This window comes from Bos indicus, chromosome 27, assembly GCF_029378745.1.
Source record: "Bos indicus isolate NIAB-ARS_2022 breed Sahiwal x Tharparkar chromosome 27, NIAB-ARS_B.indTharparkar_mat_pri_1.0, whole genome shotgun sequence".
NCBI classification, from domain to species: Eukaryota; Metazoa; Chordata; class Mammalia; order Artiodactyla; family Bovidae; genus Bos; species Bos indicus.
This window is the reverse complement of record NC_091786.1, coordinates 7,292,888-7,315,977: the sequence shown is the minus strand read 5'-3', so window position 1 is coordinate 7,315,977 and position 23,090 is coordinate 7,292,888. Positions and strand designations below refer to the sequence as shown.

Sequence of the window (23,090 nt, the reverse complement as noted above, 5' to 3'; positions counted from 1 at the left end):
GGATGAGATGGTTGGATGGCATCACCAGCTCAATGAACATGAGTTTGATCAAGCTCCAGGAGTTGGTGATGGACAGGGAGGCCTGGCATGCTGCAGTCCATGGGGTCACAAAGAGTCAGACACGACTGAGCGACCGAACTGAACTGAGCTGAATAGATGACTCAAGGAAGAGGGAGAGTTACCCAAATGAACACAGGTGTCATTTTGAAGGATTGGAACATCCTGCCATGAACAGTGGAAAAAACAGTCTTACCAGTTTTACAAGGATCTTAACAAACTGGCCTGAAAATGACCACATTCCCTTTCTCCTTTATCTACACTTTAATAGTCCAGCTTTTCAATCATGAGCACCAAGGATGTATATCAGACTGGTAAAATGCTTCCTTCCTATTTTACATTATACTTAAAATTTTGCCTCTGAAGCACCATCCCAAATTTCCATGCTTCTCCCAAATTCCCTTGCTTCCTGTTGGTTTTTAATAGTTTGATAGAATTCCTTTTTGTTGTTGTTCCTGAGCTTTCTTACACACCTAACTTGCACCCTTCACAAATATTCCTTTGCCAATAGACTCCAGGTCACTTTTATTCACCAACCAAGTCTGACCCAATAGCTGCCATTTCCACTGTCTCTTTTGGAGATGGGGGCCCTTGTCAAAGCTACTTGATTTGTATCCTTGTGTCAGATGTCAAGGCTTCTCCCCCTCCCCCTAATTTGAGCCCCCTTTTGTAATCATGGAGCTCTTGGAACTTGTTTTCTGTTGATGTAAATCCTTGTCTTCCCAATTTGGACCCCATCAGTTCTAAGGAGGACGCTCATGTTGGACCTCTGTATCCCTGAGACTGTGCGTTAGGGTCTGAGTCAAGATGGCCATGGTATAACTCAGTGTCTGAGAAGGTCTCCTAAGAAACCCAGCTCTACAGTTATTTACCACCTACCTTTTGGTATTATAGCCAAAGAGAGAAGGAGAACAGAAAGCAATAAATGGAGTCTCATGGTTGAATGCCTGGTAGAGCAGTGAGTGATCAGGAACAGCAGGATACAGCGCCTTTTATCTACTTCTGCAGACCAAGAGTCCTTTTAGTCACTGAAGCTTAACAAGGAAGAAAATAAAACAGCTTCCGCTGGAATGTTTCCAAACCCTGAGCTCTCTAAATTTGGTGACAAATTAACCTAACCACTGGAGACCAGATGGCTTATCCTGTACTTTTTATGTGGGCTCTCACATTTTTCAGAGGTTGGTATCTCTGACCAGCATCTTTTGAAGGCTCGTTGAGTGCTAAGTCCTGGTTACCAAAAAGTCCTCTGTGTTGCAAGGGAACTCTATCATACGAGGAAAAAGATAACTGCATAAGATCCATTTCTGGAAAAAAGAAACTGTACTTTTAAGTTATTTCTTTAAAAGAGAGGCCAGTATCACATATGTATTATGTTCGTAGAAGCATCTGAAAGGTAAATACACTGAGTTCACATTGAAAACTAAAATTTTCTCATCCGTTATAACCCTTTGTATAATTGTCCCATATGACAAGGTTGGTGAGAAGAGAAGAGTCAAAGAGCACAGTATTTCCTCAATCACTGTGATTGTCTAAAGACTATGCCAAAAGCTTAAGAAGACTGTCCCCCAGCCTTTCCCCCTATTTTTACTTTATTGAGGAACCTCCATGCTGTCTTCCATAATGACTGAATCATTTTACATTCCACCAACAGTGCACAGATGTCCTGTTTTTCCACATCCTTGCCGACACTTGTTAGCTCTTGTCTTCTTAATGCTAGCCATTTTAATAGATGTGCAGTAATATTTCACTATGGTTTTTGTTTGCATTTCCTGATAATTAGTGATGTTGAGACCCTTTTCATGTACCTGTTGGTCATTTGTATTTTTGGGGGGAAAATTTCTGTTCAGTTCCTCTGTCCATTTTTTAAAAATTGGGTTGTTTGGTTTCTGTTTTTGAGTTGTATGAGTTCCCTATGTATTTATATATATTAATCCATATCTGATATATAGTTTGCAAATACTTTCTCTCATTCTGTAGATTGCCTTTCCATTTTTGTAGATTGTTACTTTTGCAGTGCAGAGCTTTTTAGTTTGATGTATCAAGTCTCACTTGTTAATTTTTGCTTGGTGCTTTTGGTATCATATCCCAAAAAATCTTGTTGCCAAGGTGAATGTGAAGGAGCTTTCCCCTGTTTTATTTTAGGAGTTTTATGATATAGGGTCTTATGTTTAAGTCTTTAATTCATTTCAGGTTAATTTTTTTATGTGTAGTATAAGATAGGTGTACAATTTCAGTGTTTTCCATATGATTACCCAGTTTTTTCAACACCATTTGTTGGAGAGATTGTCATTTCCCCACTGAGTATTCTTATCTCCCATGTCAAACGCTAGTTGATTTTGTAAATACTGCATTATAGGATGAGAGAAGGGGAGTCTTCATTTACCAAACCACACTTCCTTAATCATCAAAGTTTTCCACATGACTGAAAACTGACTCCTTCTAAGAATAACTTTGAGGTATGTGGTTGGACTCAAGTCCTAAGGGCATGCAAGGAAAGGGAGACCTGATGAGTCTAGGGAGGAAGATGAAGTTGTAGTCAGAAGTTTGACACATCTGAAGTCTATTTAAAAGGGGTATTGACAGCATAGCCTGAGAGTGGTTACTATGTTTTCTACAGTAAAATGTTTAGGTTCTAGAAAAGCAAATTATTTGCATAGAGGAGTAAAATAATTGAGAATCTCTATATGATCACAATATTTCCTCATTGCAGTAGGACATAAATATCTTTTGGGGGGGGTTGTTAATTGAGATTTTATGTGTTAGTATACTTATTTCTGTTGGTCTTCAACTTTTTGTTCCCTCCTTTTTGGTTTCATCTCTTTCTAGTTATCTGCCATGCCGTTACAATCTTATGCTATCACCCCGAATTATTTTCTCTTGCCTCATTCCAGCTTTCTCTCATTTTCCTATTTATATCTCTTCCACTCCCAGATAGTTTCTAGATTTCCTCTATATTTGGCTTTTAATTTCCTTTGAACTCTCTGTGTGTCTATTTAGTTATGTTGCATATATAATGATACCTTCATTTTTGCAACTGTTGGTTTTTTACCTAAGATAATTTTTTTTGAAAACTTGTTACGTAAATAGACTTTACTTTTTCTTATTATGCTTTGTTTGGCGTATAATTGCTTTACAATGTTGTGTTTCTGCGGTACAATGAAGTGAATCAGCTATATGTATACATACATCCCCTCCTTCTTGGACCTCCCTCCCCCAACCTCCATCCTGCCCATCTAGGTTATCGCAGAGCACCCGGTAGAGCTTCCTGTGCTTTATAATAACTTTCCACTGGCTATTTTACACACTGTTGTGTATGTATGTCAATCTCAATCTTTCTTACTTTCAAAGAAGATTTTTTTGGATTGAAATGAGTTTCAAAGAAGCAGTATTCGGGTTGATTTGAAATCAGTATATGGTTATTTATTTTTATTGACAAGGGATGATAGAAGTTGACAATAAAGCCAGCAGTGTTCATTGTGTATATTCTAAAATTTTTAGACACAAAAATGTTTCATTTTTGATGCTTTTCCAAGTTTCATTTTATCCTAGGCTTAATGGGTTCTACATAATCTGAATAGATAGCGGGCGTTGGAACTGGCATGAGGATCCACCACGACCGACAGCACTTCCACCTTCTTTGGCAGTAGGCAATTATGTCCTCTGTTGTTCTGCAGGTGTCTCTTCTGCAAATGCCTTCCAGATTGAGACAGTGGTTTCGTGCAGAACCCATACCACTTCTTACTGCAGAAGAAGAGTCATTAAAGTCATTACCCCGTGAAGGGACTATAAACCTGTAAATCTAGGTGTGAGATTAGATGAGATCTAGCATGAGCATTTCTGCATGGAGGAAAGAAACTGGACAAAGTGTCCATCCAATTGCTCTATCACATTCACTATCGCCTTTTTACCCAAGAGCCAAAATACTGACAAACTCCCCTCCTCTCCTGATATGTTTAAGCTTCAAAAATAACTTTGGTAAATGTTGAAGTGAAACAACAAAGGGATGGATAAAATGTATGTTCTAAATACACAATGTCCTTATTATTTTACTCCTTTATACGGATCTTCAACCAGTATTTGCCGTGTCTTCTATTCACTAGGCATTTTTCTTTGTACTAGCAATAGAACAGTGGAAATGGCAGAAATGGTGCTTATTCTCACAGCAACTTATATGCAGTGAGAAAAAGTTTACCATATAAAAACAGAATGACGAGATAATTTCACAAAGTGTTAAGTGGTTAGAATACAATAATACGCCAGATATAGTCTGGAGGATGGAGTTGATACAATGGACCAAGAAAGGCTTTCTCAGGATATAGCATTTGAACTGAGATGTGAATGATGAAAATGAAACGGACAAGTAGTTATCCGCATGAGGGTATGATAGGTCTAAAGGGAGCAAGGTCCTTTGCTTAGTTTATTTGAAGAACAGAAAGACCTGTGTGGATGGAACATATTGGGAAAAAATAAGTTTGATAAGAAATGAGATGACTTTGATTAAACTGGGTCAAGATCATTCTGGGGTTGTAGGTCATAGGAAGCTTGCAGACCCATATAGTTAACATTGCAGTTTTCTTCTATCAGCTTCTCTGTGCTTATGCTTCTTTTAAAATATTTGGCATTTTCACCTCCTATTTCCTCCAGTCCATTTAGATAAGGGATGGGGGAGGTTTCAGGAAAAACAACTCTGTGGATACTCAGATGTGCCATGTGCTAAGTCACTTCAGTCGTGTCCGATTCTTTGTGACTCTACAGGAGGGCCAGGCTCCTCTGTCCATGGGATTCTTCAGGCAAGAATACTGGAGTGGGTTGCCACTCCCTTTTCCAGGGGATCTTCCTGACCCAGGGATTAAACCAGTCTTTCTTACATCTCCTGCATTGGCTGGCAGGTTCCTTACCATAGCACCACCTGGGAAGATGTGGTACTGGTTCATTCTAAACTAATAGAAAACCTCTTAATCTCTTCATGTTTCAATCAGCTCAGAAAGTAGAATTTATTTTTTTCTTTCCAAGTTAGATATGATCTACCTAAGTCAAGGGACAAATAAATTTTCATCATGGAATGTATCAGAGGAAATTTAAATTTCTGGACATGCTAAATGATCCTTTCAATTATATCTTTAAAAAGTAAAGGGTATTAGAAAGCTGAAAATTGGTCATTGTGTCCAAACCATTATTTCCTCCTGGTGACTTATACAGTAGAAAAGTTAATTTACTAAGTAGCTTTCTAGTGGCAGAACTAAATAAACAGGCTTTCTAGTGGAAAATCCACCTAGAGCTGGAGTTAGGAAACAGACAGTTAACAGCTTCAGTTGGACTCACCTGTGTCTTGAGAATTTTCATAGTGTCAAGATTTTACCACTCAAGAAATAATGCAAGGTCCATTTAATATTGGATGGAGTTTTTAGTATCATCACATTAGTTGTTTTATGCTTGTCTGTCAAAGCCATTCCTAGCTAAGGATGATAAGTCAGTATTTTCTGATTAAACTTTGGTGGTGATGTTCCTGTTTACTGTAACAGAGTTGCATAGACAATATTCCCACTTGATCAAGTAACTTAAATATGTATTTGAAGGGAAGAGTGGAAAAGAAAATCAACATTGACACCTGATAAACATTATTTTTTAAATAGGAAAAGTTTGGCCTTAACCAAGTTAAAGTTTGTCTGCACACAAAAAATCCAGATAATGTTTCATAGTAAAATACTAGGCTCAATCCCATGAAAATCATAAAGAAGAGAAGAATGTCCAGTCAATACTATATGAATATAGCTCTGAAATTTTTGAGCCATGCCATAAGTCATAAGAAGGAAAGTCAATGATTACTTGAACCCTTCCTTCAGTATCTCCCCCACTGCCATGGGAATGATACAAGTAACATTTGAAAAGAATCTGTAGGGGTGCCAGAAATCACAGGGTATCATCAATGCATCAGAAACTGAGGAATAACTGAAAGACACAAACCAAACACGATCAGGGTTCAAGAAAGATTTAAACTCTGGCCAAGATTATAGGTTCAGTGCTTCAAGTGACTGCTATTGTAGAAATAAACGGACCCTGAAGAATATCTTTGAAATATTTCTATTCTTGAAAATGATAGGTCGATTTCCTAAAATACTTCCTTCTTTAAGGAAAAAAGTCTGTGAACTGAAGCTTGAGCAGTGGGCCCTCTGTATTGGTCAACTGGGTAGGTGGAGGGTTTCCTGGAAGGTCAATGCTGTGATCACCAGTCTGAACGCAGGGACTGACTCTTGGGTTTTGCACATTGCTGTTTGGTTAAGACTGGAATCCAGGAACTGAGATAAAGAAGAGGAGAGGTTTAGAGCGGTAGCTTTGGATGGCTGCAGAAACACATTCTCAACTGAGACTGTAAGAACATGGCAAACTGAGTACAAGCAAAGAATTTTATTATGAAAGAAGACCAGGAAGGTAAGATACTGTGAGTACAAGTTAATGGAAAAATAACATATTTGGACCTTCACAGACTAAAGGTATGGGAATCACCCATATGAGCAAATAAATATATTCTTGCCTTGACAAAGAAAGCAAGCTGAGTAATTAATGTGTGCATGCTTAGTCACTCAGTCGTGTCTGACTCTTTGCGACCCCATGGCCTGTAGCCAGCCAGGCACCTCTGTCCATGGGATTCTCCAGGCAAGAACACTGGAGTGGGTTGTCATGCCCTCCTCCAGGGGATCTTCCCAACCCAGGGACCAAACCTAGGTCTCCCACATTGCAGGTGGATTCTTTATGATCTGAGCCACGGGAACTTATAGATCATATTTTTAAGAGCCCCTCAGTGATCTGGGTTCTCAAAGAAAGCCAAGTAACTAAAATCCAAAGGTGTAAGGACCTACCACAGAGGGGGAATGAGGCCACAGAGATAGCAGCGTGGATGGTTTGTCTTACAGTCTTTCGGGCACCTCTCAAAGGTCTTATATTTATTCTTTGCCCTAAGAATTTAAGGTCACAGAGTCTCACATTTCATGTGACTGTCTCCATTTCCCAGCCCAATCATTTTCTTCCCACGTCACACATGCACTAGTATTCCAAACTCTGTTATCCTCCTAACTGCCTCCAGATTTATGTTGAGGTACCTGCTGCTGCTGCTGCTGCTGCTAAGTCGCTTCAGTCGTGTCTGACTCTGTGCGACCCCAGAGACAACAGCCCACCAGGCTTCCCTGTCCCTGGGATTCTCCAGGCAAGAACACTGGAGTGGGTGTTGAGGTACCTACTCTGTGTGTGTGCTACTTCACATAAGAAGCCCTTCCTAAAAGGTGGACCAGGCTTGATCTTCTCAGAAATCTCTTCCTAGGTACTCTAATTCTCTTTCTGAAACCCTCTTCTGGGTCCGTGCCATTTATGTAGCGTGGCCCAGTGGCCAGTTTAAATGAGACAGGTCTGGGTTATGCCTTAGTTCTGATACAGTGATAAGTGCTTCTTTCACTTTGCAAAGATGTCTAGTTCAGATTTTAAAAATGTTCATCCTACTTCTATAATCATGGCTACACCTCTCCCATAATGAGAGCTGTGCTCATTATTATGCTGATTTGTCAGTTCCTTCAGGAGGCAAACCTACAGGACAGAGTTCCCCAGGACGCACCCTCTGCACTAAATCCTGTCGATAGGTCTCTGTCCATCTGTTTCTGACCTACTGAATAGATATAACGGTAGATACTGATGGAATCCAATCCTTTCCAATCTACCTGCCTACTAATGGGTCACTGTGCCTCACCTAGACATCCCAAGCTACAGAGTAAGGATAAAGCTGAATGTGACGCCATCCAGCATTCAGCTAATGGCGAAGGAATGTTCTCTCTACCGTCCTCCCCTGTTGTCATCTTATTAGGTTTGTGAATCTGTAAGACTGATTCCAGGGTCTTGTCTGACCTTCCCAACAGCTTTCTGAACTGTGGACCCAGGTAATCAGCCACCACCTTACCTGGGGATAAGAGGGTCAAGAAGAAGAGTGCAGAGAGCAGCAGGTGGAGCCTCATGGGGGAATAGCAGTTGGAGGGAAGGAGCGTCAGTATGGCTCGAGCTGGCGATAGCTGGGCAGGCAGGTCATGGGCTTTTATGGTGTCCCCTGGGCCTGCGGTTTTTCCATGGTTAGTAGAGCCTATCCAAAAGAGACTTAACTCAGTCTTTCACAGGAAATCTCCACGGAAAAAAGTACATGGTGTGGTGGAAACTCAACAGATGAGAAAGCAGAAACTGATGCCATGGGTTTCCCAGATTCAGGATATCCGAGCTGTCTGCTATGTTCCCTTATGCGGAGACCCTCCCAGCAGGGGACTGATGACTTTTAGTAGTCAGCGGATGAAGACATGGTCAGTTCCTCTTTATGTCACATGGAAAATAGAAATTGAGTTCTGTTTCACATTTATAATATCTAGAATTGAAAGTGTTTGCACATTTTGCCTTTAAAATTGCTGTTTTAGTTGCTTTATAGTCTTTTTTTATTTTTATTTATTTTTGGCTGTGCTGAGTCTTCATTGCTGTGTGGGCTTGTCTCTAGTTGTGGCAAACAGGGACTACTCTCTAGTTGCAATGTGCATGCTTCTCATTGCAGTGGCTTCTCTAATTTTGGAGGTGCATGGGCTCTAGTGTGCTCAGGCTTCAGCAATTGCTGCAAGTGGACTCAGCAGTTTTGGCTCCCAGGCTCTAGAGCACAGGCTCAATAATTGTGGTGCACCAGCTAGTTGCTCTGCAGCATATGGGATCTTCCTGGATCAGGGATTGAACCCATGTCTCCTGCATTGGCAGGCAGATCTTTTACCACTGAGCCAGCAGGGAAGCCCACTCTACTGTCTTAATGTATTTTTCACCTATTTGATGTACCAATTGTCAGTGAGAAGATGTTGTCTGCATTACCTTTGGTCCATTTATTGTGAAGTAACTAGACCCAGAGAACCCCATGGACAGAGGAGCCTGGTGGGCTACAGTCCATAGGGTTGCAAAGAGTTGGGCATGACTGAAGAGACTTAGCAGGCAACTAGACCTGTTACCTAGATTTCTAGGACGATACAGCAATAGTATCAGTAACGGCAGCAGGAGAAACAATAGCGGTAGCAGTTCTGTCAGTCAGGATCCAGCCAATTAGAACAGAGTAGTGCTTTGGTTTACAGAGGGGACTTACATCAGGATTTGTTCAGAGAGAATGCCGAGGGAACCCAGAAGCAACTGCAGGCGGTGGATATCACCCCTCAGTGAGACAACAAAATGGAGGAAGCCAGGAGCCAGGGGAGGACGCCTGTGGTCCTCAGGCCTTGGAGGAGGGGGCACGCAGCCCAGCCATGCCGGTTAAGGGGAGACCTTTCAGAGTCAGTCCTCAGGTCTATGAAAGGGGCATCGACTAGCTGTTGCAGACACCTGTTTGAGGACATTGTGAGATGGGTTCTGTAACGCTGTGAGAATGTGGACCCAGGAGGCCACTGTTGCTCCTGGATGCAAGCCATTGTTGCTATAGCAACAGTGACAGGAACAAAAGTGAGGAAGTCCATCCCCCTTCTCCAAGCTCCAACTCTCCCTGGAGAGTCCATCCTTGAAGCGAATCAGCAAAGGGGTCTGGGAAATGCGATCTGCACCTTGCTGCTCCCTGAGTTACTGGGAAGCATAGTGTCAAAGAGGACAACTGGAACAAAGAGACTCTGGGGAAGTGATGCCACGATGGATGCAATGTTAGAAAGTTCGAGCAGTCAGACTTTTTTTTCAACATGCAGATGTTTCAAGTGATTATGTTGTAAACTCATTATGCATTTCTTAGAGTTTAAGTCACTTAGGGAAGCTATGGTCCAGAGTGAAATACAGGAAAGGATATTGAACTGGGGATGATTCATTCTGGCAATGGGATCTGATGATAATTGGGCCAGAAGGTGGTTAGACCCTGAAAAAGACTTAGAAGCAAAAACAAGAGAGAAGCAATATGTAAGAATGAAAAATGCCATCAGTTATGCTGGAGTATCTAAGAATCACTTTCCTATGCTGCCTGTCCATGAATTAAAGGCTCACCATTCTGAAGGATATTTATGGGAGTTGGGTGGGTGCCTCGTACCTATTTAGGGCTTTTGTAGGGAGGCTACAACATGCTCTTGAGGCAAGATATTTACCCCCTTCTGGTTTCTGGTTCTTATCATTGTGTCAAAGCCTGTAGCAGAGTTTTTCAACCTCAGCACCGTTGATATTTTGGGTCAGATAATTCTTTGTCTTGAGGGTCATTTCTGTCATTGTAAGATGTCTAGTAGCATCCTTGGCTGGTAGCATCTTGGCTACTATTAATAGATGCTGGTAGCATCTTCCTGGTTGTCACAACTGAAGGTATCTCTAGACATTGGCAACTATGTGCTAGGGAGAAAAGCATCTCCAGGTGAGAGGTCTGGTTCATAGTATCTAAATCCTCAGGCAGGGTTGTTTTTCTTCTACTTTTGGACCACTCCTTAGGGCAAACGTTTGGCTGTAGGTTATCAGATGGCAGCTGACTTTGAATGAACCCGGGTAAAAGTTGGGGTTATATGAACTCATCAGGAGCAGAGCCAGACAGGGCCTTTTCCATCACTCAGTATCAGGGCCCACTGCATGACTGGAACTCCTCCAGATTTTTACCTGTTCCCATGATGGTGCCAGGTCTCAAAGGTACAGGAAAGTTCTGGGGGTGGAAGCTGTGGTTACTCAGGAAGGCTGTGTTCTGGGTGGAGCAATATAGCAGGTTCTTGTAAGTGCATTCTATCCTGACATTAAAGCCTGAGGAAAAGAAGCCACAAGCTATTAGAAGTCAAAGGGAGCTATAAAAGCTGAAGACAGGAACAGAACTGACATTTGTGTTGTCTTTTAAGTCAGATATATTGAGATGTGTCTTACACAATAGAGTTTTATTCAGTAAAATTTAGCTCATTTCTATGAGTTTTCAAATGTGCATATAGCTGTATAACCACCACCACAATCAATACCTAGACCAGTTCTATCACCTACAAAATCCCCATCATATTCTTCTGTGTCCATCTCCTGTTCCCATCCCCTGACAACATCTTTCTGTCCCTATAGTCTGTTTTGTCTTCTTTTTTAATCTATTTCTGCTTAAGTGAGGTTTTGGTAGTTTGTTTCTTTCAAAGAATCCACCCATTTTCATTGATCTTGTTGGATTTATGCACGTAGAGCTATGCCTAATAATGTCTGGTTGTTCACCTTGTATCTGTGGGATCTACTGTGCTTTCTTTCATGGCTGGCATTGGTAATCTGTGTGCTCTCTCACTCTCAGATCAGAATGGTAAGACACATACATTTTATTCATCTTTTCAAAGAACCAGCTTTGGATTTCATTTCTATTTTCTATTGATTTTCTGTTTAATTTCTTTTATTATTTACATTAATCTCCTCCTTTATTTATTTTAGATTTAGTATGCTCTTCTTTGACTATATAAGCATTTGGATACAATAAATTTATTTAAAAATGCTACTGTAGCTTTATTCCACACATTTTGTTATATCATATTTTTATTTTTACTCAAGTCGAATGCTTCTTCATTTTTATCTAGAAGTTGTTTGATTTTCAAATATATGGGAACTTTCCAAATACTGAATATTGATGTCTGGTTTAATTCTAGTAAGGTTACTGCACATATTTTGTATGATCTAGATAATTTTGTGTTTATCAAGACTATTTTGTGGCCCAGAATACAGTTTACATCTCTCAAAGATGTAACTTACTTCAGTTAGCATATATTCTCAAAGTTCATCCATGAATTTCCTTCTTATTTTTTTATGACCAAACAATATTCCATTCTGGGACACCTTTTCATTTATTTCTGCCTTCTTCAGTTTCCTTTTATTATTGTAACACACTTAGAGTGTTTATTCTACTGTTGTTGTGGGAAGGCTTTAAACAATATTAATTAGATTAAACTGGTTGTTAGTATTATCCAGGACTTTTATACACTTACTGAATTTTTATCCTCATACTTTAGTTGTTACTGAAAAAGAAATGATTTTTATATTGAGATACAATTGATATACAATATTATATTCATTTTGGGTGTACATATGCATATATTTTGAAGTGATCACCACCATAAGTCTAATTAACATCCATCAAAAAGCATAGTGACCAAGCTCTGGGAGATAGTGAAAGATGGGGAAGCTTGGTGTACTGCAGTCCCTGGGGTCACAAAGAGTTGGACATGACTTAGGCACAGAACAGCAACAAAGCCTGGTTACAAATTTTTCGCTTGTAGTGAGAACTTTAAGACTGAGTCTCTTAGCAACTTTCAAGTGTTGAATGTCACCTAGAATGAATTTCTGAGTCAAGGCAGAATGCCTGGCAGGACAAGTGTGCAATACAGTATTACTAACTATACTCACCATGCTGTACACTGGATCCCTAGGGTTTATTTAATAATGAAGCTTTGTACCTTTTGACCGTTTTACCCTTTCTACCCACTCCAACACCCTCACTCCAATGACCACCAATCTGTTCCCTGTATCTATGAGTTCATTGTTTTTTGGTTTGTTTTTTCTTTTGGATTCCATGTATAAATGAGATCATACAATATTTAACTTATTTCACATAGCATAATTCCATCAAGGTCCATTCATGTTGTCACAAAATACAGGACTTCCTTCTTTTTATAACTGAATAATATTTCATTATATATTAATATATATCACATTTTCCTTATTCATTCATCTATCAATGGACACTTAAGTTTTCCATATCTTGATTATTGTGAATAATGCTGCAATGAACATTGGAGTACAGATATCTTTTTGAGTTAGTGTTTCTGTTTCCTTCAAAAAAAAAAAAAAAAAATACCCAGAAGAAAATTTGTTGCATCATATGGTAGTTTTGTTTTTTCTAAATAGCCTCTGCTTTGATTAGGGTGAAATGATCTTAAATATAAAAAACCCTAAAGACTCCATAAATGACTGTTAAAACTAATAAATGAATTAAAGTTCCAGGATACAAAATCAACATACAAAACTTAGTTGCATTTCTATATGCTAAAAATGAACTATCTGAAAAATTAAGAAAACAATTTTATTTGTGATAGCATCAAAAACAATAAAATACTTAGGAAAAAATTTAGCCAAAGAATTGAACCATCTATACACTGAAAATATAAGACAATAATAAAGGAAATTGAAGAAGGCAGAAATAAATGAAAAAGTGTCCCAGAATGGAATATAAAAAAATAAGAAGGAAATTCATGGATGAACTTTGAGACTGTATGCTAACTGAAGTAAGTCAGAGAAAGACAAATACCATATTGCCGGGAGCCGGCATATTGTATATTGAGTGCATATAGCATATTGAGTGCATATTGCATATTGACTGCAGCACTTTCCACAGCATCATCTTTCAGGATCTGGAATAGCTCAACTAGAATTCTATCACTGCCGGAAGCCAGCGTGAGGAACTCAACCCATGTCAAAGGTCATGAGGAAGGAGGCTCGGCATACGCAAAGGCAGGATCAAGCCTCAGGAGTCCCCTGGAAATTCTCAAGCATCTACCCCCAAAACCAGAGTCTGCCTACTTTCTGCTTTGTGCTTTCACCTACACCTCTGACTTTACGGGGGGCTGTCCCCCACTACCTCTCTCTGAAAAAAGAGTTTGCTTACAGCTCCAGTTAATAATTCCTGGGTGTGACACTGTTTAACCTACAAAGTCCTTTGGAAATCTTCTAGCCTGCCTGAATAGATTTTTCCAGCCACATGTGATTGTTCAGAGCCTCCCAACTGTGAGAGGCAGGAGATGTTCTAAACTGTCTAAACACAGATTCCTTTGAGTAGTTAAAAGATTGATTAGAAATTGTATTGATGAAGGGTTTTTCACTTATCGGGCCAATGTTTGCTGCTAAGTCTCCATACTCCTTACCTACTGTGCCCTTGGCAGTGTATTGATTGATATAATGGGTGTATAGAAATGTTAGTAGTAGCCTCAATGTTTGTAACCTTGGACCCTTGAGTTAAGTCTTTTCTTATTGAGCCCACCTCACCTTTGCTCTGTAGGAATGCAACTTTATCTAATGCTTTTGGAGGGTGGTGCTTGACTTATCACCTTTAGAGAAAAGTAAGTTTTCTGAAGAAAGGGTCTTAAAATGTTAACAGGCCTCCAGGCCAGAAGATGATGCAAATCACCTAAGCTTTTGCATATGATAAGTTTGCAGGAAGAAAGCCTGGTTTGCTGCATGACTCTACTCCTTCCCCCATTATCCTCTATGCATAACTTAAGGTATAAAAACTACTTTGGAAAATAAAGTGCGGGCCTTGTTCACCGAAACTTGGTCTCCCCACGTCGCTCTCTCTCTCAAATTCTGGCTGAGTCTCCATCTGGAGCGCGGAACCTGCCATGCTTGCTAATTATGCCTGGGCTTCTAAGATCCGACTGGGGAGGCCTCAGTGTCTCCTCTCCTTTGGGAGAACGGAAGGACGCCTACGGCCTACGTAAGTGGTGCAGACTTCTTGTCTTGAAGTTTTATTGGTCTCCCATGTAAACCAAGCAACTCAGCCTCTTTTCTCCACTGAATTTCCTCACTGAGCTATCCTCATCCTATTACTCTTTATATCTTTGATAAAATATTTAAATAAATAGGTCGCCGATGCCGTCCCCGCTTCGAATACCCTGGATCGGCCGGGGCTGGTCCCCGGCACCAAATGATCTCATTTATATGTGGAATTAAAAAAAAAAAATCCAAACTCATAGAAACCACAAATATAGTGATGGTTGTTGGGGGTGGGATGAATGGGTGAGGGTGGTCAAAGTGTACAAGCTTCCAGTTATAAGGTAAATAAGTTCTGGAGAGCTAATAGACAGCCTGCTGTGTATAGTTAACAACATTTTAGTGTATAATTGAAAATTGATAAGGGAGTAGATCTTAAAAGTTTGCATCACATATGCAAAAAAATTCTAACTATATGTTAGGATGGTAGTGGTAATTTAGTAGCTAAGTCGTGTCCAGCTCTTGCGACCCCATGGACTGTAGCTGCCAGGCTCCTCTCTGTCTGTTAGGATGGCTATTGTCAAAAAATAAAAGAGAAAAAGTGTTGTTGAGAATGTGGAAAAAGGGGGACCCAGAGCACTGGCTGTGAAGAGGGTGTGAGAAGAACTTGGCTTTTTTCTGGGTGTCATTCTGTCCATGATTCAGCTTCTTGGTGACTTCCGGGAAGATTTCCAATGAGCTGCCCTTTTGTCAGGAAAGGAGACCCCACGAGGCTGCGTGGAGTGAAGTGGTGCATTTTCCAAGTGTGGAAGGGGATTCGTCTCCCCAGATGAAGGGCAGAGGGCTGCAGGGCCAGGTGAAAACAGGAGGAGAGAAAAAGTTCCTGCCCCCAACTGGAGCTCATCCAGGCCAGATAAAAAGATGGAAACCAAACCACGGCCAAGTGAGGATACATCACAGGATTCTTAGAACAGGTTCTGTGTTTGCAAATTTTGATTCTTTATTTATTGAGAACTCACTAAGAATCCCTGTGGAAACAAAAGACAGAGAGGCAAGAGTGAAAGATCAGGAGAGTCAGAATAAAACATCCAAACAAAAAGCTTCAGGAGGCCTTCAGCGCACTCTGGGTGTAGTGGGGTCGACTTCAGGGACGTTCACCAAGGGCAAGCAGCATGGGCGGCCATCCAGACATCGCCCAGAATGAATTTCTGAGTCGAGGCAGAATTCCTGGCAGGACCCATTTGGACGCTCACAGACCTCCCTGAAACTGGCGCTGCCTGCACAGAGAAGAGGATGATGGTTACTGTTTACTGGTCTCCTTAAATGTTATTGAATTACATGTGGTGAAGGAATATCTGCAAACAAGCTTGTATGGATTTTTCATTGTTACTCGATTTTCTTAAAAATTTGTTTGTTGTTTAGTTGCTAAGTCGTGTCCAGTTCTTTGCAACCACATGGACTGCAGCCTGCTAGGCTCCTCTGTAAATGGGATTTCCCGGGCAAGAGTACTGGAGTGGGTTGCCATTTCCATCTCCAAGGGATCTTCCCAACCCAGGGTTTGGCAGACAGATTCTTTACCACTGAGTACCTGGGAGAGCCCCTTAAAAATCTGCTTTCACACAAAAAATTTGTATTGGGGGCATTCTTGGAAAATCCAGCAAGATTGAGTGCATCTAAGAAAGAAGAGCCTGCCTATGGGCAGCCCTGCCCTCGCTCCGGGGCTCACACACATCAAAGCTCCTCCTGTCTTTCTCACTGCCTGTTATCTCCTGACACTGATGGCAGAAGGCAGTCTTTATTTGTTATGAAGTCTTGTACTGCTCATTTTTCTAAAGTTGAAAAAACTTTTTAGAGAAAGCTGTCTTTCTGTGTGTTTGTGTATCTTTCAAAAGTGGAACTGAAATACAGATCCAAAAGATAACATACACAAGGAAATTATTAGAGAGGATATACTTCTGGGGGAAGGAAACAATATTCCTATGTACGCAATGTGCAGATAGGGCCCACGTCAGCATATCTTGCATCATGAGGGGGCACTCACTGCTTCTCTCCCTGGAGCTGCTCTTCCAGGTTGCAACCTGCTGCAGGAATCGTTGTATACGTTGAGTTCTTAAGGGATAGGCTACCCATTCCATTATTCTTGGGCTTCCCTTCTGGCTCAACTGGTAAAGAATCTGCCTGCAATGCGGGAGAACTGGGTTCGATCCCTGGGTTGGGAAGATCCCCTGGAGAAGGGACTGGCTACCCACCCCAGTGTTCTTGCCTGGAGAATTCCATGGATAGAGCAGCCTGGCAGGCTACACAATCTATGGGGTCACAAAGAGTCAGACACAACTAAGCGACTTTCACTTTCAAGAGCTGAACACACACGATTGTTAAAAACATTGAATCATATTTGACTTACAGCCTAATATATTAGTATTCTGGAGATGGGTCACACACAACGAGGGGCTCATTTTCGAAAGCGGCTTCATCTCAGCAGTCTCCACATGTAACAAAGAGCACCTTTCCCAAGACAGCTTCTGAAACTCCTTGCTGGCATTAAAAGAGTTCTCAAAACCAGCACTTCTAGATTTTTCTATTCCAGAACACAAAAGCCAACTCTTGAATAGCTTCAAATCAGTGTAGGGCATTTGTAGCAATTCAACAAAAGTCCATTGAATTCAAAAGGAAAGTCAAATGGATTAAATTGAATTTAACTCTTTACCGTCCACAAAACAATCATGAATTGATATTTGTTATGCATCCACTGAGTGGGAGGCCCTTACTGGGGCACAGGCTTCCAATGAAAAAACAGATACGATGGCCCTTGACTTCTAAGATATCATGGTCCAGTCATCTTGGTGGCTAGACAGTCCAGGGAAGAGTCAACTAGCTCTCAAAGTAGATTGTTGGCCCAAGGATGAAGAAGAGGTTTGGTAAGTGAGAGCCAGAGGTAAATAAAACATGACTGAAATAAAGACAGCATAAGTGTCCCAGGGGATGAGAGCTCAAGGCACTAAAGCCTCAAAGAATCTGATGGTTGGAGCAGGCTTTGGAAGGAAAATTATGGGATTAGATTAGTACTAAGTAAGGCTGTGTATTCAAGGTTTTCATCTGCAGTTTTCCTTATTCCCAGAATAGTAACATTCTCTGTATGTGTGTGTGTACACACACATGCACTTTGCCTGTCTGTGAAATATATCCACTGCCCCACACTCCACAAGGGATCTGAGATGAATGAAAGGGCTGGGATTACAGCTCCTTATACGAGGACTGTCCACATTCACCCATCTGTGTGAATGTGGACATACCTTCAGACTCCTTCCCAACCCTGAGACCTTGAATTCTCAGGAAAAGATAAGACATTCCTGTTGACGTAGAGCAGTGATTCGCTCATCCCTCCTTAGATCAACAGGTCCTGGAGATAAACATCTACACCTGTCCCTGTGATGGGTGTTGGCATACCAAACAGCATGCAGGTGGATAGACTCCACCGCGGTGCCATCTTCATCTCTGTGTTTAAGTTCTATTCCAGGACAACAGATGTTGAAAAGGAAGAGGAAGCCCAGGGTGCCTTCAGGGATATCATCAAGCCAGGAGACCAGCAGTGTTAAGGGGCAATGGGTTAGAAGTCTCTCAGGAGTCACATGAGCACACACACACACACACACACACACACACACACACACACACACACTCTGACTCAGAGTAAGCCTTTCAAGGAGACCCTCACCTATCCACCTGCCAGGCCCCTGTAGCTTGGCATAGCTCTCATATAAGTATCAGGATTCTAATTTTTGCTGCAAGTAGTAGAGTTTTGGAGACCAAAATTTAGTAGAATAATGCCCCCATTTTTTGTCACCTAAATCTAGAAACTGCTAGTAAACTTGCCTAAATAATTCATCTTCAGTGCTGGAGCAAGGAGGGTTTCTTTCAAGCCCTTGAAACACCCTTGAAACACCATTGACCTCCTGTCGTCTAACTGAGAGTTGCTGTGGGGAACGACTGAGTCAGGAGGCTGCGCGTCTTCCCAGGTTTCCCACGAGACCCCTCCTCAGGCAGCGGTGATGGTAACGTTGCTCTGATCACTGGATCCGTTCAAGGTCTCAGGCACTCTACTCTTACCAAGGCATCAGCAAGGTTTTGTTGTTGTTACCTGGTGGAACGTGGCTCATAAAGAAGAGAATGGCGAACACGGGGACAGCAGTGCTCATGGCTGGAGGGAGGAGACAGCTTGGCTTTGTCGCCAAGAGGAGAGGACACTTCGGTCCGTGGCTCCGGCACCAGTGGGACGTCGGGGCCGGATGTCCGCTCTCCTCCGCCTCATTAGGGCTCCGTGCACAGCTGTTCTGAGCGCAGAGCGCCCTTCGCAGGAAGCCAGAGAATCCTCCTTTCGTGGGACACTTCGAGCATTGGGAGACTGTGGGCGCACACTTTGGACCAGAAAACCGTGTTAAATGGGAACATGAGCTACAAATGCTTTGGCTCCAGATTAAAGGGTCTGAGCGAGGAGCCGTCTGTATTCAGGGACAATGAGTGGGGCTGGTTTCATCAGTGACTAGACATTAGTGAGCTCTTCCCAGGCTTTACGAGCCATCCTCACGATCAATCGCCTTCTCTGGGTCGGAAAGCCCATGCCGCTCTGTTCACAATGTACTTATGACACGCCTGTGAGTTTGCTTAACAGACACTTGCCTCCCAGTGAGGTGTGAGCTTGTTGCTGAGATCAGGCTTTGCTCCTCAGGGCTGAGGAGGAAGTTGAATCCTGTGGTCATTCACTCTCAGAACCTCATCAGGTCAGACGCTGGTGGGGCAGGGAAATGGACATATCTCTGAACATGGAGGCAGGAGGTCAGGCTTCAGGTCCAAGTCTCTAGGCCAGCCCCTCACTAGAGGTCCAGACATCAGCAGAAAGCCGTCTTCCTGGAGTCTCAGCAGCACCTGCATAGATTCAGATCTGCTGCACCTTGATCCGGAGACACTCGATCATGCATGAAAACAACTGGGAAAGCTGCTTCAAGATGCAGACACCTAGACCCACTCCAGGAAGTTTTAGTTTGGTAGGGTGCAGTGGAGCCTAGACGTCTGCATTTTTAACACAGTTCCCAGGTACCAATTCTGGAGTATATTCTGGAATATGTCATCTTAGATCATCTCTCAGCTCCTTTCTAGCTCTTACATTAAAGTATTGCAAGCGCTCTTGTCTGAGTAAATCTTGTGGTTGGCTTTTAAGACTGACAACAACATTCTGTGTGTGTATATAGGTGTGTATGTGTGTGTGTGCCTGTATGCAGCACACAAAGGTAAATTGCACACCTTAATCTGTGCCAAGTTAGAGGCTATTTTTTAAAGACAACTGGCCTGGGGAATAATTAAATTGACAGAGCAATCTATTTAGAAGAAGGCTCTTGCAATAGTAGAGGCTAATTGAGGTTCCAGACTAAAACAACGTGTGTGTATAGAGGGAGGAGCAAGAGTGTTTGAGAGACAAAGCATGGGGCCATGATGACATTTATAATGAAAGTAGGCACATATGAGTAGCCAATAATTTTAACCTCAGTGCTTAAGAAAATGGTAAGAATAATTACCTGGAACTAGACCTGTGCTTTGAGGCAAGCTGGCTTCCCTGATAGCTCAGTTGGTAAAGAATCCGCCTGCAATGCAGGAGAACCCAGTTCGATTCCTGAGTTAGGAAGTTCCACTGGAGAAGGGATAGGCTACCCACACCAGTATTCTTGGGCTTCCCTTGTGGCTCAGCTGGTAAAGAATCTGCCTGAAATGTGGGAGACCTGGGTTCGATCCCTGGGTTGGGAAGATCCCTTGGAGAAGGGAAAGGCTATCCACTCCAATATTCTGGCCTGGAGAATTGCATGGACTATACAGTCCATGGGGTCTCAAAGAGTTGGACACAACTGAGCGACTTTCACTCACTTCATTGAGAGACAAGGGGGTGGTGACCCTCAGCCTGAGCAAGGGTAGATAAGTGCCTGGTTGGTCAGGGAGTTCTCAAACCACTCGTGGTGGCCTCTGCTGGCCCCTGTTGGTCCAAAAACAACAGTCCCTGACACTTGCCTGTAGCCCCCTGCTGAGATACTCAGAAGCCTGCTGTGTGAAATCCCAGGGTTCTGGCAGAAGAGCTAGCACAGGGCACCTGAGAATGAGGGCTGAGGTAGTTCTGGGGCTTCCTGTGGCTGTAGGCAGTGCACAGGCTGACCACATTCTCCAAGCAGGGGACTGACATGGGGGCATTGTTAACGTGCTTAAGTGGCCACGGGGATCTGGGAGGCCCTGATTCTGTGTTTTTCATAACGTCCTCCCATGCTCCTCTTTCCCCTCCATTACAAGATCTATCTTGAGTCAAAATAGTATTAAGATGATCGTCAAGGCTTAGAGATAAAAACCACACACAAAATGTTTTCTATGGTAAAACTTTATTAAAATTCAAACTTTTTCATTGGTAAATTTTATAAAATTTGTAGGAGACAGTGTATCAATCCTACCAAAATTATCATTCAAAAGTAAGGCGGCAACTGATTCCAACTAGTTTTTCATACCAGTATGACATAATAGGGCTTCCCTAGTGGCTCAGTCTGTAAAGAATTTGCCTGCAGTGCAGGAGGCCTGGGTTGAATCCCTGGGTTGGGAAGATCTCCTGGAGGAGGGCCTGACAACCCACTCCAGGATGCTTGCCTGGAGAATCCCCATGGACAGAGGAGCCTGGTGGACTGCAGTCCGTGGGGTCCAAAAGAGTTACACACGACTGAGCCACTAAGCGTAGCATTCCAGGATAACAAAGTCAAATGATACATAATAACAAAATCAAAAATGTCCTGATAAGCATAAATACAAAAGATCTTAATAAACTATTAGCATATTACATTCAACAGTATTTAATTATATATACATATGAAATGGATCTTGACCTATTGCTGATTTGATTTAGGGCAGAAGGAAGACCCTGCAGGGGCTGGGTGCAGGGCATGCCTGACCAGGATGTTGAATGTGACCAAATGATCTTTCTACATCTCTTGAGAGGACTGTATAATTTTTTTTGTTTATATTGAAAACACAGAAAGACAATTTTAAAAACAAAGCTTTGTAGTAACATTTAATGACACTTGATAAGCACAGCCTTGGGAATTTTCCCCACTGTGATTTATAGTGCAAGACTCCACAGAGCCCACTAGACTTCTGTCAGGACAGGGAGCGGCTGACCTTCTGCAGAGCAGAGTCAGGCCCTTTAGGCAGGTTCCAAATGTTCAGATACAGATACTACCATTCAAAACAGACACTACCATCGTCAACTACCGATACTACCATTACTTCCTATCTGCACAATGGTTAAAGTCACTCCTAGAATTTGCCTCAACTACTGATAACAGATTGAGGTTGACAGCTTGACATTTGGTTGGGTAACTGCCATGGGACAGACTCAGATTCCATGAGGAGACAGTGCAGTGTGTGCAGCTGTGTGTCCCCAGGGTGGTCCGGTCCCACTGCTGTCTCACCCACCAGGGTGGGGAGTCCTGCTTCACTGGAAACAGCCACTCCCTCTAACACCCAGCCCACCCGCCAAGGTCACAGTCACGACAGGGCACCTCCTGAAACTGGAGGACAAGGTTCAGTTGCCACTGGTGTCTTCGTCCCAGTCACTCTCTTCGGAGGAAGAAGACACCTGGAGGTCATCATAGAGGATGCTCCGGGGCCCCGGGACAGCATGTCCGTCGGGCTCCTGGTTGACGGACGGGCTCTGAGCAGCAAGGGCTGGCCGCTCCGCAGGCCACGGAGACGGGGGCGCCGTGTACCAGCAGCTCCAGCAGCCTTCACCGTCTCTCAGGAACAGCATCCTGAGAGGCTGGGCCGGGACACGGATGATGGGTGGGGGCTGTGCTGCGGGAACGGCACCCACGCTCCTGGAGGGAGATCTGTCCGCTGGAGGCTGGAGGTCAAACCGTTGCCCCTGGGCAGGTGTCTCCCTGGATACACGGGCGGCCACTCTCGGTCCACGTCCAGCTGTGCAGGGTGGAGGAGGGAGATTCAGGAAGGCCCCCAGATCTGCTGTCAGAGTGCTCTGCTGGGGGGTCTGGACGGGGCTGAGTCTAGGTTTCTTTGGGGGGTTCACACATGTCAGGCTGGGGGTCTGTGCACATCTCTTGCCTGGAGCCTCGATGCGGCCCTTGGAGGCCGGGGCCAAATTCCTGCCGATGAGAGGCACTGTGGGGAGGCTGGATTTCACATCATGTCTCCTCGTTGGTGACCCTCTTGGGTGATCTGGATCCTGGAAGGATTGCCTCTTGGATGTGTGGATAAGAATGGGCATGTTTGGGTGCTGGAAGACAAGACCACACAGAGAAGCCAGGTGTGAGAATCTCCTCTCCATCCAGTAAAACACCTCACATGCATTCATTTTATATGATAAGATCCTCAACATCAGGGTGCTCATGTGACCTTGATACATTTATACATCAAATGGAAATGTTCAAACCATGTCTCTTGTTAAGTAAGGGGAAGCAAGTGTTTGGTCGACCTTCTATTTGAGACTGTACACAGATTGGTAATTTGCAGGTGCCTTGATGGCAAAATGAATTTTCCTGTCCAGTTTTGGAGGATGAATCACA

General features: G+C 42.8%; 2 protein-coding genes across 7 annotated transcripts in view; both read right to left on the bottom strand.

The window, feature by feature from the left end:
- Positions 1-15,465: 15,465 nt before the first annotated feature.
- Positions 15,466-19,108, bottom strand: DEFB108B (defensin beta 108B). Its single transcript, XM_070781325.1, has 3 exons — positions 19,076-19,108; positions 18,629-18,905; positions 15,466-15,767 (listed from the first exon to the last, which is right to left on the bottom strand). The coding sequence occupies exons 1-3, from the start codon at positions 19,106-19,108 to the stop codon at positions 15,604-15,606; spliced, it is 474 nt and encodes a 157-aa protein (XP_070637426.1). The 3' UTR covers positions 15,466-15,603.
- Positions 19,109-20,891: 1,783 nt separating this feature from the next.
- Positions 20,892-23,090, bottom strand: part of LOC139180189 (protein FAM90A5-like) — a 30,613-nt gene continuing 28,414 nt past the window's right edge. For all 6 annotated transcript variants that reach the window (XM_070781643.1, XM_070781647.1, XM_070781644.1 and 3 more), the window contains one exon: positions 20,892-22,801. In XM_070781643.1, the coding sequence (XP_070637744.1) occupies positions 22,094-22,801 (708 nt within the window). In that variant the 3' untranslated portion in view covers positions 20,892-22,093. The remainder of the gene's footprint in view (positions 22,802-23,090) is intronic.

Excerpts from the sequence above, each read along its gene's own strand:
- DEFB108B (XM_070781325.1), bottom strand. The coding sequence starts at position 19,108 with ATGGGCTTTCCGACCCAGAGAAGGCGATTGATC. Across the intron at positions 18,906-19,075 it reads CCCAGAGAAGGCGATTGATC|TGTGCGCCCACAGTCTCCCA; the intron begins GTGAGGATGGCT and ends TCTGGTCCAAAG. Across the intron at positions 15,768-18,628 it reads TATGAGCCACGTTCCACCAG|GCAGCGCCAGTTTCAGGGAG; the intron begins GTAACAACAACA and ends TTCTCTGTGCAG.